We start from the raw sequence: 13852 nt of genomic DNA, 5'->3' as shown, positions 1-13852 counted from the left end.
ATTCGTGAGCATGCATTTGGAACTTAAAGCACTAGACTTGCGATATTGAGATTGATCAACTTGATATCACTTGTTTGATGTATATAGGGACCAGATGTCAACTCGCGGACGCGGTTGCGGGCAAGGTAGAGGCAGAATAGGAAATGATATTCGTGAAGCGACAGGGAATAATCCTAACTCTGTAGAATTTATGGCTGCCTGGAAAACATGGATGCGGCTATGCAGGCAACAGCCGAAGCTCTGGGAAACCAAATGAACAATGGGAATAATGGCAATAATGGCGATGAGGGCCTTATGACGCTTTTTTCTTTCCCGAAGGTTCATCCTCCGACCTTCAGAGGAACCTCAAACCCCACCGATGCGGACAACTGGATTCAGGCTATAAAGCGAGCACTACAGGCTCAACAGATTCCTGAAGAGCAGTGGATTGAGTTTGGAACTTATCAACTACAAGGCGAGGCCCAGCACTGGTGGCAGGGAACACGGCGAATCCTGCAGCCAGATGGTATCATGATTTCTTGAAAATTGTTCCGAACAGAGTTCTACAAGAAATACTTTCCCATTTCAGTTAGAAATGCTAAGGAACTTGAACTACTTCAGCTGAAACAAGGTCAGATGACTGATACTGAGTATACTAGCATATTTGAGGAATTGTGTCGCTTTTCCCAGATATGTCAAGGAGCTCCTAAGGATTTTGCTGAATAGAAATGCATCAAGTATGATGGAGGCCTTCGAAGCGATATTCTGAGCTTCGTTGCACCTATGGAGATTAGGGTATTTTATGAACTCATGAACTAGAGTAGGGTGGCTGAAGAGTGTGTGAGAAAGGCTGCAGCAGAGAAGGGAAGTTTGAGGGTGCCTTTCCAGAGGACTTTAGGAAGAAACTTTGCACCAAGGGGCAGACAATTCAAGCGTAGCGACCTTGTCCCTCAACACAATCAGGAGCAGGGCAACTTCAGAAGGCCGAATGCTAATGCTAATCAAGGAAGAAGGTTTGAAAAGCAGTCACAGCAGGATTTGAGCTGTCAGAGATATGGGAAGTATCATCCAGGAGTTCCATACAGGTTTAGAACCGGAGTATGCTATTTCAGTAGACAGCACGGGCAATTGGCCAATAATTGCCTAAAGAAGAAGAAGTATGAGACTGGTAGAGTGCAGCAGCTAAGGAGAGTGTATACTACTTCTGCAGTAGGCGCTGAGGGATCAAAGACCTTGATCAGAGGTAACTATGAAATAGCTGGTAGAATATTAATTGCCTTATTCGATTCGAGAGCTACACATTCATTCATTGCATTTGAGAAGGCTAATGAGTTAGGGTTGAAAATAGTGGTCCTGGGGTATGATTTAAAGGTGTATAATGCTACCCACGAAGTGATGGTGACTAGGTTAGGATGTCCACAAGTTTCGTTTCGAGTATAACAACGTGAATTCGTGCATGATCTGATTTGCCTGCCAATGACTGGTCTTGATCTCATTTTGGGGTTGGACTGGTTATCTAAGAACCATGTTCTGTTTGACTGTTATCAGAAATTAGTGTGCTTTATGCCGGAGGATACGGACGGGCCGGTTGTGGCGAATAGCTATTATTTGAATTCTATGATAGTGAATTGTTCTGGGATTGAATGCCAGGGTATTATGCTGCTAACGGCAGGTGTTTTGGGTGATTATCAAACCTTGGAGCAGATTCCGGTTGTTTGTGAGTTTCCTGAGGTATTTCCAAATGATATTGATAAATTCCCACATAAACGAGAGGTTGAGTTTGCTATTGAGTTGGTGCTAGGAGCCGGTCCGATCTCGAGTGCTCCTTATAGGATGTCACCATTGGAAATGGTCGAGCTTAAGACACAGCTAGAAGATTTATTGGGAAAACACTTTATTCGACCGAGTGTTTCTCCGTGGGGAGCGCCAGTGTTACTGGTAAAGAAGAAAGACGGGAGTATGCGCCTGTGTGTCGATTATCGGCAGCTGAATAAGGTTACTGTAAAGAATAAATATCCGTTGCTAAGAATTGACGACCTAATGGACCAGTTACAAGGAGCCGGTGTGTTTTCTAAGATTGATTTGCAATCCGAATGCCACCAGATAAGGGTTAGAGATGAGGATATTCCCAAAACTGCTTTCAGGACGTGTTATGGTCATTATGAGTACACAGTAATGTCTTTCGGATTGACTAATACTCCGGCAATATTCATGGATTACATGAATAGAATTTTCCATCCGTATCTGGATAAGTTTGTTGTCGTATTCATCGATGACATTCTTATTTACTCCAAGACAGAAGATGAGTATGCGGATCACTTACGGACTGTGCTGCAAATCTTAAAAGATAGGAAGTTGTATGCTAAGCTATCTAAGTGCGAATTCTGGAAGAATGAGGTGAAGTTTCTTGGCCATGTGATGAGCAAGCAGGGATAGCAGTAGATCCTGCTAAGGTAGAAGCAGTGATGAATTGGGAGCGACCAACTTCAGTGATAGAGATCAGAAGTTTCCTAGGTTTGGTAGGTTATTATCGGAGATTCATTAAGGGGTTTTCACAGCTCGCCTTACCTTTAACCAAGCTGACTAGGAAGGATGTACCTTTTGTTTGGACTCTTGAGTATGAGGAGAGTTTTCTAGCATTGAAGCAGAGATTGACTACTGCACCCGTGTTGGTGTTGCCTGAGCCGAGTGAACCATTTGAAGTGTATTGCGATGCATCACTGAAGGGTCTGGGGTACATGCTGATGCAGCACCGTAAGGTTGTGGCATACGCCTCACGGCAGTTAAGGCCACATGAAATGAACTATCCGACTCACGACTTAGAACTTGCTGTTGTTGTGTTTGCTCTAAAGATCTGGAGACGTTATCTCTACAGTGTTAAATTTTAAGTTTTCTCATATCACAAGAGTTTGAAGTACCTCTTTGAGCAGAAAGAGTTGAATATGCGTCAGAGGCGGTGGATGGAGCTTCTGAAAGACTATGACTTCGAGTTGAACTACCATCCTGGGAAGGCGAATATTGTGGCGGATGCCTTGAGCCAGAAGTCTCTATGTGCTGCTTGGATGATGCTACGAGAGGAAGAGTTATTAAGAGCATTCCAAGGTTTGAAACTGAGGGTTAGAGAAGAGTTTGAGACTCTGTGCTTAAGTCAACTACAGATTTCTAGTGATTTCAAAGCTGAACTCCTAAAGGTTAACAGAATGACAAAGAATTGTATAAGGTTTTGCCGGCGATTGAACAAGGCAAATGGTGCAGAGTGTCAGAAGACAAGGATTGTTTATGGAGGTTCTAGGACTGGATTATTGTGCCAGATGTTGGAGATTTGAGACAAAGCATCTTGAAGGAAGATCATAAGAGCGGATTCTCAATCCATCCGGGAAGTACCAAGATGTATCAAGATATGAAGACGATGTTCTGGTGGCCAGGAATGAAAAATGATGTGGCGTTGCACGTTTCCAAGTGTTTAACTTGCCAGAAAGTTAAGATTGAGTACCAGAGACCATCAGGAACCCTTCAGCCTTTGGATATTCCACAATGAAAGTGAGAGAGTATTGCAATGGACTTCGTGTTGGGCTTACCTAGAACTCGGACTGGTTATGATGCTATCTGGGTGATTGTGGATCGACTGACCAAGTCGGCTCACTTCCTTCCCATTCGGATAATTTGCACGATGGAGGAGTTAGCTCGGATGTATATTAAACAGGTTGTAAGGTTGCACGGCATGCCTTCCACCATTATATCTGACAGGGATCCTCGATTCACATCAAGGTTCTGGGGAGCCTTTCAGCGAGCATTTGGCACTCAATTGAGTCTAAGCACTGCATATCACCCTCAAACATATGGTCAGACAGAAAGAACAATTCAGACTTTGGAGGATATGCTTAGAGCTTATGTTTTGGACCAGTCGGCGAGCTGGAATCGGTATATGACCCTAGTGGAGTTTGCTTATAACAACAGCTACCATGCGAGTATCAAAATGGCTCCGTATGAGGCTCTGTATGGTAGGAAATGTCAATCTCCGCTATGCTGGTATGAAGCGGGAGAAAGAAGCTTGCTAGGGCCTGAGATGATAGCTGAGACCACGGAACAGATAAAGAAGATTCGTAACCGAATGCTTATAGCTCAAAGTCATCAGAAGAGCTATGCTGATCAAAGGCGAAAGCCTTTAGAATTTGAGGAAGGAGAACATGTCTTTCTGAAAGTTACTCCAACCACCGGAGTGGGAAGAGCCATTAAGACTAAGAAACTGAATTCCCGTTACATTGGACCGTTTGAGATCCTGAAGAGAATTGGACCAGTGGCTTATAGGATCGCTTTACCACCGCATCTTTCGAACCTACACGACGTGTTTCACGTGTTGCAGCTTCGTAAATATACTCCTGATCCAAGTCGTGTCCTGGAACCAGAATCGGCTCAAGTAAGGGAAGATCTGACGCTCCCAATAGCCCCAATTAGGATTGATGACACCAGTATCAAGCGTTTACGCAGGAAAGAAGTATCATTGGTGAAGGTAGCTTGGAGTCGGGCTGGTATTGAAGAGCATACTTGGAAGCTTGAGTCAGATATGTGGAAGGACTACCCACACTTCTTTTCAGGTAATTGAATCTGAATTTTGAGGACAAAATTCTTAATTAGGTGGGTAGGATGTAAACCCTGCTAAATTAGTAAGTAATTAGTCAATAAATTAAATTTTAATAAGAAAAAATAGAAATAAAAATCTTATATTAAAATAGGATAGAGCTCTTTAAAACAAGAATTTTGACACTAATTTCAAAAAAATTGACTCAAAATTGGATCGGACAGACCGAATCGATCGACCGGGCCCGTGAACCCAACCGGACCCATCACGTAAAACGTTCCTAGTATTAACTATTTAATATATGAGCCTTTATGATATTAACTTTGTTTACAATTTTAAGAAAAAGGCAATACTTTTTTGTTTCAATTTCATTTGTGTAAAATCATTAGCCAAAATCAATAAAAAATATTCATCTGATAAAATTATATTCAAATAAATTTAAATTCACATAATTATTATTAATACAGTATAGTTAGTTAATACAAATTCAATAACAGTACCTGCTTTTTTTATATAAAAAAAATATCAATACTCTAAATAATAAAATCGAAGGAAAATAAACTCTACAAAATAACTTTACTCACAAATAGACTCTTCTATTTATCTGTAGCTTCACAACGAGCCTTCATGCTTGTATCTTTGAAAGAGTTTGGAAATTTGGTGTGAGAACAAAGCCACTCATTCTCGATAAAGAATATGAATGTTGTAAAAGTAAATAATAGAATGCAAATAATCAAATTGTGTCTCAAGAATATTTGTTTTTATTAATTCCCTAAGTTCGTTGAATTTACTCTACCCGATTAAATATTTTTTTCAAATTATTATGTTTCTTGAAACAAGGTTTCAGTCTGCATCGTCTTTAAATATAATCATAAGGTAACACACAAGCAAATCATTCAAACAAAAATACAGCAATTCCTGCATAAAACAAATAACAAGAAATTCACCCAAATAACATAACAATTCAAGCACACCCAAGCAATTCATACAATGCATATGATAAATATCTCACTATAAAAAAATTTTGATAATTACGGCAATTTTTTGGGGTTATTACGGCAGTTTGAACTATCATTATTACTTTAAATGGTGACTAAAGAAAACCGCCGTAATTCTAAGCGTTATTTGATTATTACGGCAGTTTTTAAAAAACCGTCACAATTTCCATTGTTAAAATTGCAGTTTTTAACATGTTAAAACGGAAATTCAAACTACTGTTATTTTTAGATAAAATAATATTTTTTTCTTGGTTCAAACGACAGTTCAAACCGTCGTTATTTCCATATAAAACGGCATTTTTTAGTTGGTTAAAACGATGTTTGAAATCGTTATTTTACCGGGTTAAAATTGAATTTCATGTTTAAAACGGCATTTATGAACCACTATTTTTACCTTGATAAGTGGCACATTTATGAATGATATATACATTACGTACGTATGGAAATACTAGGCACGTGTATCATTAGGCAAATAGTAGCCAACACTCCAAGTCTCCAACTCCACTAAATTCTTATCATGTAGGTTGTTGCCCCCGTTAATTTAGGGCAAGAGCCAAGCCAACATGGTCTTGTTATTTCAGTTTATGCAAGCTTTGAACTGGTAAAATCTCCTCAAAACTAATGATGCTAATTTACTATAGTTTTTGCATTTTTGCATCAAGTACATTGAATTTTAGACAAAATCCATATATTTATTTGCAGTTTGTATTTTCCTTTAAATGTAAATTAGATAAAGCCTTGTTATTGGACATTTACATTCTATGGAATTTGAAAAGTGAGTAGTGATGATCAATATCTATATACGTATGTGATTGCTTAATCAGAATTCGAAATATAATGCATCTTATGAAACAATGAAATAGTCCAAATTTGATAGAACCCCGCCCATACAAGAATGACTTAAATTGAATAATGTTTCATTGAATGGAATTCACTTAGTTACGTGCGGCAGAATGCGAAAGATATTTACTATTTATACAATGCTAATATGCTATCTTATACCTCATTCATGTATTACTATTTTTAGAAATGCTGAAGGTAACATAATTGCAATTTGTGCTACTAAAATTATATGTGCCTCATCACCTAAAAAGGAAAAATTGTATTTGCATACGCTTCAAAATGAAATATATTAATATTACACTTGAAGGAGATATAAAATAAATAAATAAAAAGAATCATATTATAAATAACGTTAGGGATCAGAAAACATGAGGATATGTGATAGCAATTTTCAGTTTTATTACCCAAATTCTCAACAAGTACACACATTTCTCTCCCTCTCCCTCTCCCTCTCCCTCTCCCTCTCCCTCTCGCCTAACCTGTGCAATGCCCGTGAGAAAATTGAAAGAATGAAAAAATGAAAGCTCATTTGATATTCAACTGTTTTCCACTCTCTTCATCGTGGCTATCAAAAATGAAAAATTGTGACTCCTATAAATAGCATGCTAAACACTATTCCTATGACTATCATTTCTGTGAAGACATACAACAATCCTATGTTGGCTATGTATACCATCCCTAACTCTCAAATAATTATTGTCACTGGCTCACTGCTGTCAGCATTTGGTTAACAGTTATCTACAAAAAGAATATGCCAAAGCAAGCATATGCTGAAAAATCATCAAGACTTCTGCTGAATACGCTCATCCAATATAAACTTGTATTTTTTGTAAGGAAGAAGCTGCAGCATCTACAAGCATAGAAGGCTATAGAAAAATAGTGGTATGAATGCATTGTCAAGTTGTGCTGTGTATGCCTCCAACAAACCACTAACAGTCACAGATAGAAGCAGCGAGAACCAATTCTGCAAAATGGTCAGTAACAAATCGTCAAAGGGAAAGCCAGAAATCCAGAGAATATATATAATTGCAGGCCTCTCCGATTAGCTTTCCTCGTTTATTTTCTCAAAAGTAAATGAAAAATTCTTGTTTTTATCTCAATGGAAAGCGATCAGAGAGAGGAAGAGAGAGAATAGTACCTGGGTGAAAATGTGTCCACTTGAAGCTAACAATAGAAGGAGTAACCAGCAAGAAGCTAGAACAGACGTTATACCAGCTGCAGTACCTTCAATTGTTTTCTCTGACAAGTAGAAAAAGCTGCTATTCATATCAAATCATATAACGCAAACAGAAGTTAAAGATCATTGAGAAAAAAGAATACTTACTGCCAGTTTTACTCCACCTTAGAACACCATACTTGTGCCCAATTAATGATGCCTGTATTATGGAAGAAGAAGAAGATGAAGATGAAGATGAAGATGAAGATGATGATGATGATGATAAAGCACAATTTATTTATCCTTCATAAAACACAATCAATAACCATGTAGGCCAAATATCATATATTTCAGAAACGAAAATATTACCATTGTATCTCCAATTCCTAGACTCAATATTCCCGCAAAAGGAGCAAGGGGTCGATCATTGTAACCGGAAGACAACCAAATAGGAAGTGCACATCCAAGTAAAAGTGAGAAGTGGCTGAGAAAAGAAAGTTCATCATGAAAGGGAACGAGATGGAACTAATGTTCATCATAAATATATGCTCTTAAATTTGATTTAAACAAGAAAGAAAGTGTGAAGTACCTGAGAATTAGAAAATCAGAATCCCGGTGATCAGTGAATGCATTCATAAACTGATGAATTGGTTGTCCCAAAGGCCAGATTCTCCATATCTGGGTCAAACAATATCAATGTCAGAGCAATTAACGAGAAACAAAAGTTGTAAAACCAATCAGCCTGCTTTGAATTGCTTTAGAAAACTAGATCATATTTGTTGGTGGTGATTTTCAATGTAACACTTCAGTTAAATGAAAGAGCAAAAAGAAAAAACTTGTGAATATCAAAGCGTTTCAAAATTCCAAAATTCAACATGAACAAATATCCAAATTTCCCCTTACATTCTTTCCAGGTTGATCGATAACAATACATGGATAATGGATTATTGCACATATTCCTCACAGGACCTACAGCCTGCCCAACTCAACCCTCAGCCACATACAGATACACCCAAAATGGTTGGTTGATTTCAATTTCATCACATTAGTGCAAATCTATGCTACTTTGGGTTTAGAACCAGATTTCTGTGGACACTTTATAAGAAACTATGATCAAAGAAACATGCCAATTCAAAGTATAAAGTAACAAGTGCTAAGTATGCAACAAGGGATGCTTACTCGAATAATTTCTAACGTCAAGAAAACTGCCAGAGCTGCACCAAAACCCAGATCAAGAAACTCTGGCTGAAAGCAATGAAACAGTGAGAAATTTATATTTTGTTGGAATATATATTACTGCCTAACCTAGTAATGGTCACACAGTGTGGGTGTAAGAAGAATATATTATTAGAATAAATTTGGCATTGCCACTCCTTCACTCAAAGTAGGAAATAATGCAGTGGACTTTTGTAAATAATAAATTATGTCCCAAATCACCTGTAAGATAAGAGCAGGTACAAACATCAAGACAGCCAATAGATGGTAGTATTTCCGCAGAAGAATTCTCTCAACTCTACTGTTCTTAGAGATGTCATAGACATATAACACAGAGAGACATATTACACAAACCCAATAGATACACAGTGATAGTCTTTTGAATGGATCTGATAAAACAAAGGATAGGACCCTGCAAATAAATGTTCAAAAGAGAGAGTTTATTAATCATACAAAACAGGGAATAGTAATGATATAATGATGCAGTGATATATACAATGGCAACTAACAAAAGAAATCATATTGAATACGATATCATACCAGAGAATAGGATGCAGATGAAATTCATGCACAAACTGCATCCATAATGGTACAATCCCAACCATGACCAATACAAAGAGAGAAAAAAAAATAACCGATCTTCTAATCTCACTGTATCTTCTTGACTCAGCAGAAGCTGTATTTGTGGACCATTCCCATACACGAAGAATATATTTGAAAGGTATTGGATATAGCAGAAGGCCAAGCAGCACTCCCTGTCAGAACAGAAAACTAACTTACTGATCCAGCTTACATTAACCAGTTACACGAGTTAGCTCATACCTGAATTATGATGCCTATCTCACTTCGACTAGTTTCATACTCTGCAGTGACCAAATCTGATGACATCAGTAGTCCACATAGCTGTTCAAAACGTAATCACCAACTAAATCCATATCCATCTTATATTACTAGAAATGAGATAAATGCGTAAAGAAACACTAACCCTCATAACAGTAAGCAACAGCATGTCACCAAAATAGAGAACAATACCAGCTGTCACCAAAAGTGCTTCCCCTGGAAAAAAAGGGGAAACTTTAATGATAAACAACCAGTCCAAAAAGTAAATAAATGAAAAATTTCCAGATTTCAGATAAGGCTGTGAAATGAACTGTTATTGACCAAACGAAAAAGTCAAACATGCAATGATCCTATATGATTCAATGGTGTTTGATTTCAATAGCTATAAAAGGTCTAGATGTATCGGAGTTCGTAAAACAGACGATGCACTCATGTTCAAAGTAAAGTGACCACTTTAACAGTAAAATGAAAATCCCATGCAGCTAGAAGAGCAGATGGCTAAACCACCAGCATAAATTTCACTTTGCAACACATACCAATGGAAGCACAAGATGGAAAAGTTCCAAGAAAATGCTGAATTAGCATCACTGCTGCCAATCCATGACCAAGGACCCATGACAGCTTGCATGCAAGTTGCAAGCCTGCATAGAAGACGATTTTCCATAACTGAATTGAAACAGAAAAAATCACAATGTTTCTCTTCTTTATACAACAATGACGAAGCCTAAGTATGAGCAGTTGCTCATGAAATATTAAAAAAAGAAGGGGGCATACACAACTCACCACTTTGGGAGGAGGTGGAAGCAAGTGCCAGAAAGCACAGCGAAGCTTGCAAAAACAAGAAGCACAAGCCAAACCCTAAACCCCAATCCTTACGCGAAAGAGGAGTGCGGTGCGACAGAACAAAACTGAGGAACACGAGCACCACGAAGCTGGTGGCAGATGTTGCCCAGTATTGCAATGTCATATAGTGAATCTCTACATACATGCAAAAATACATAAAAATTCACCATACGTTAATTGTAAAATCAACAGAATTGAAATTGCGAAAGTATAGAACCTTGAAGATTAACTTGTGCCGATGAGAATCCTCTTGATAATTGCGTCAACTTGGAGAGTAGAAGAGCAGGGAGAGTCACGGCGCCGAGGAGGATTCCGGAAGAAGCACCGCGTCTGAAATGAATTCACGAGAATTTGGTGGAAGGAGAAAAAAAAAACAACGGAGAATCGCTAGAATTTGGATGAAATAGAGAAATTGAATAGAAACAGGTAGATACCTGGTGCAGAAGAGGGAAGAGGAAGAAGCGGCAGCGTCGTAGCTGATCTCAATGAAGGAGGCTGCAAGGGCAAGGAAAGAAAGTGGGACACCATGGGAGAGTAAGAGAGAGAAAGGGAGAGAGAAGAGTATATGAGCGATGAAGAATAGCACAACGGCTCTCTCGCCGTTAAGAACAGGAGAGGGAAGTTTTCCCACATCAGTAAAATTGAACACCAAGACTTTGTCTTTAACCACTCTCTCAGTATGAGCAGCTTCAGTGCAAAGAGCAGCAAGGTCGGCACCAACATACCCATGAGTATCTTTTGATATTCTCTCCAAATCAACCTACAGTAAAAGAATCAGAATAGTTGACCACAAAATATTTAAGGATGTCGACGACTAAACTGGAAAAAAGATAGAAGTGAATATACAAACACTTAACAGATTGCAAAATTCAGATCCATACAAAAATGTAACCACATGGAAAACAACTTTAAACACCAATATAAGTTACAAATGCTCTCTATTTACCTCATCAGAAAGCTTCATGTTCTTGGTATGTATGCGAAGGACTTCAAGTCGACCGACTTCATCAGGAACACCAATGTCAATTTCTCTATCAAATCTACCAAACCTTCTTAATGCTGGGTCAATGCTATTTGGATGATTTGTTGCACCAATAACAATAACATGTGCATGAGACTTCAATCCGTCCATAAGAGTCAAAAGTTGTGAAACAATCCTCCTTTCAACTTCACCATTTGTCTTCTCCCGCTTGGGTGCAATCGAATCAATCTCATCAATAAATATGATGGATGGAGCATTCTTTTCTGCTTCTTCAAATGCTTTCCTGAGATTGCTTTCACTCTCTCCGGCCAATTTGGACATAATCTCTGGACCATTAATACAAAAGAAGAAAGCTCCGGTTTCATTAGCAACAGCTCTTGCTATTAGTGTCTTACCAGAGCCAGGGGGTCCATAGAGCAAAATTCCCTTGGGTGGCTTAACACCAATCGACTTAAAAAGCTGAGGATGTCTCAGTGGAAGCTCTACAAGCTCACGGATCTGTGCCATTTGCTTCCTAACACCACCCACATCATCGTGTCCAACTTCATCCAGCCTTTCTTCATCCTCCCGTTTCACGGGTTCACCTTCACAGAAAATTTCAGTGTCTGGAGCAACCACACAATACTCCCCAGGATCAGTTTCAATGACCTTGAACTCTACACTTCTCATCCCTCCTTGGACAAGGAATAAATCTCCTTTTCTGACAGGGCGATAAGCCTCCAAGAAATAAGCTGCAAGTTATACAACAAATAATTAGTATGTTAGTATACATTTCCATCACATAAGACTTCCACAAAACTAAAATAAAAAATATTCCCCAGATATGTAAAATTCCAGCTTGAAATGCATAGAATCAGGTGGAAAGGCGATTCTACAAATAGATCAATGTGGTAAAATATCACAATCTACAAAAGGTAGTCAATAGAAATATGCATTCATAAAATAGACAGCATAAGGTCCAGCCAGCTACAACAAAAGGAGTTCCAACAAAGAAAGATAACAAGTCAACTCACTATAATCAGGACAAAAGAGAAAAGAAAAGCTTCATAATATCATATAGTCCAAGGCTTATTATGAATATCATCAACTCATGAAGCAAGGACCCAATTTTAAAGTTCAGCAATAAAGCACTTCAAAAAAATAAAACCATAATCAAAAGGTAATCTATCCTATGGAGGGAAGTCCCAGAACAAATCAGAATTTGCTACTGAAGCAGTCATAAGTCATAACAACCGAAACTATGCTAATCTCTGCAACATGAGAGCAAAGTAGGCTAGAAACTCACGTTTCAAGTAAGCATCAAACAGATTTCCAGTGACACCTTCGACAGTATCGTCAATAGGCAGAATGTGGACTCGTTTCCCATACTTAACATCATGGCACTGATGCACAGACACAACATCACCAAGACGAACCCTCAAATTGGATCTCACAACCTTGTTCATCCTGATTTTGGGCTCCTCGCAATTGTCATCAGCAAGTGCAATGCAAATAGTGTCCTTCCGTTTCTTTCCCTGCACCACAAAACAAGCATCACAAACGACAAGCCCCATGAAGACATCACATAATAACACAGCACAATGACCAAATAACCCAGCACAGAACACCAAAATGCTCACCAAACAAGTCCAAAAACAATAAAAGTTAGTTTTAAACTTCAATTCAATTCAAAATAATAAGTTTCAACATAATATACACAAGCAGAGAACTTGAAAATTGATTAAAGACAAACACACAAAGAAGATTAAAATAGGTCATCACCCAAGTCCAAAGACACTACCAAGTTTTCTTTTCTCCTTTTGATCCCAAAAACATTAGTATGTTTTAGCTAAACCCTTAAAACAGACCACAATTTCCTCACAAAATAAACGAAACCCATGTTTGGGAACTAGATTGCAAACCACCGAAAAGGTTCAAAGAAGTTACCTTGATGAGAATAGTATCGCCGCTGAAAAGTTGGAGTTTTTCCATTGTCTGTGGGTGCATGGCCACGACGGAATTATCATCGTCGACGGCTTCATCGACGACCAATCTGTTCGGCAACTTCTTGCGTTCGAGAATCGCGGTGGAGAAGTCCTTCTTCCCCGATTTCCTGCGAAAAGAAAGAAAAAGAAAACGATTTTTATTTGAATTTTTGGGGCAAACATAACCATGAAACGAAAACATTAATAAAAGAAAAAGAAGTGAGTACGAGTTGACTCACGAGTCGGATGATTCGCCCTGGTGAGACATTGGCGATTTGGTGGAATCGGAAGATCAGAAAAGTGCAGAGGAAACGGAAGAGACATAACCGAACCGGTGATCGAATCCATTGGTTTATTTGTTTAATTGGTAAATTATTGGTTAACTGGTAAAATCAGTATTACATAAAAAAAAATATGAAAAAAAAAGATAAATAAGTTCTGGTTTTTTAATTA

The 13852-nt window shown here is 38.4% G+C and overlaps 2 protein-coding genes across 10 annotated transcripts; one reads left to right on the top strand and one right to left on the bottom strand.

Annotated features, from left to right (window-relative positions):
* Positions 208-705, top strand: LOC107632787. The gene is made up of 2 exons (XM_016336442.1): positions 208-505; positions 569-705. The coding sequence occupies exons 1-2, from the start codon at positions 208-210 to the stop codon at positions 703-705; spliced, it is 435 nt and encodes a 144-aa protein (XP_016191928.1).
* Positions 6779-13771, bottom strand: LOC107630092 (dolichol kinase EVAN). Of its 9 annotated transcripts, none has more exons than XM_021118568.1 (18): positions 13639-13771; positions 13362-13527; positions 12721-12949; positions 11400-12166; positions 10888-11213; positions 10671-10783; positions 10394-10588; positions 10147-10251; positions 9756-9826; positions 9593-9673; positions 9311-9525; positions 8993-9182; positions 8735-8800; positions 8145-8233; positions 7925-8039; positions 7724-7775; positions 7538-7638; positions 6779-7363 (listed from the first exon to the last, which is right to left on the bottom strand). In XM_021118568.1, exons 1-18 carry the CDS (start codon positions 13665-13667, stop codon positions 7250-7252), a joined length of 3024 nt encoding a protein of 1007 aa, XP_020974227.1. In that variant the 5' UTR covers positions 13668-13771; the 3' UTR covers positions 6779-7249. The 9 variants fall into 9 exon arrangements, 6 of the variants coding, with proteins under 6 accessions (XP_020974227.1, XP_020974228.1, XP_016188615.2 ...); XM_021118569.1 differs by having other exon boundaries at positions 13627-13737; XR_002359088.1 differs by lacking the exon at positions 13639-13771 and having other exon boundaries at positions 7538-7655; positions 13362-13616.

This window comes from Arachis ipaensis, chromosome B03 (assembly GCF_000816755.2).
Source record: "Arachis ipaensis cultivar K30076 chromosome B03, Araip1.1, whole genome shotgun sequence".
In the NCBI taxonomy this organism is placed as follows: Eukaryota; Viridiplantae; Streptophyta; class Magnoliopsida; order Fabales; family Fabaceae; genus Arachis; species Arachis ipaensis.
Note: the sequence above shows the minus strand (reverse complement) of the source record. Positions and strands in the feature narration are given on the sequence as shown.

Excerpts from the sequence above, each read along its gene's own strand:
- LOC107632787 (XM_016336442.1), top strand. The coding sequence starts at position 208 with ATGGATGCGGCTATGCAGGCAACAGCCGAAGCTCTGGGAAACCAAATG. Across the intron at positions 506-568 it reads GCGAATCCTGCAGCCAGATG|TTAGAAATGCTAAGGAACTT; the intron begins GTATCATGATTT and ends TTCCCATTTCAG.
- LOC107630092 (XM_016333129.2), bottom strand. The coding sequence starts at position 13,601 with ATGTTTTCGTTTCATGGTTATGTTTGCCCCAAAAATTCAAATAAAAAT. Across the intron at positions 12,167-12,720 it reads GTTTGATGCTTACTTGAAAC|CTTATTTCTTGGAGGCTTAT; the intron begins GTGAGTTTCTAG and ends TATAACTTGCAG. Across the intron at positions 10,784-10,887 it reads TCTTCCCTCTTCTGCACCAG|ACGCGGTGCTTCTTCCGGAA; the intron begins GTATCTACCTGT and ends AATTCATTTCAG.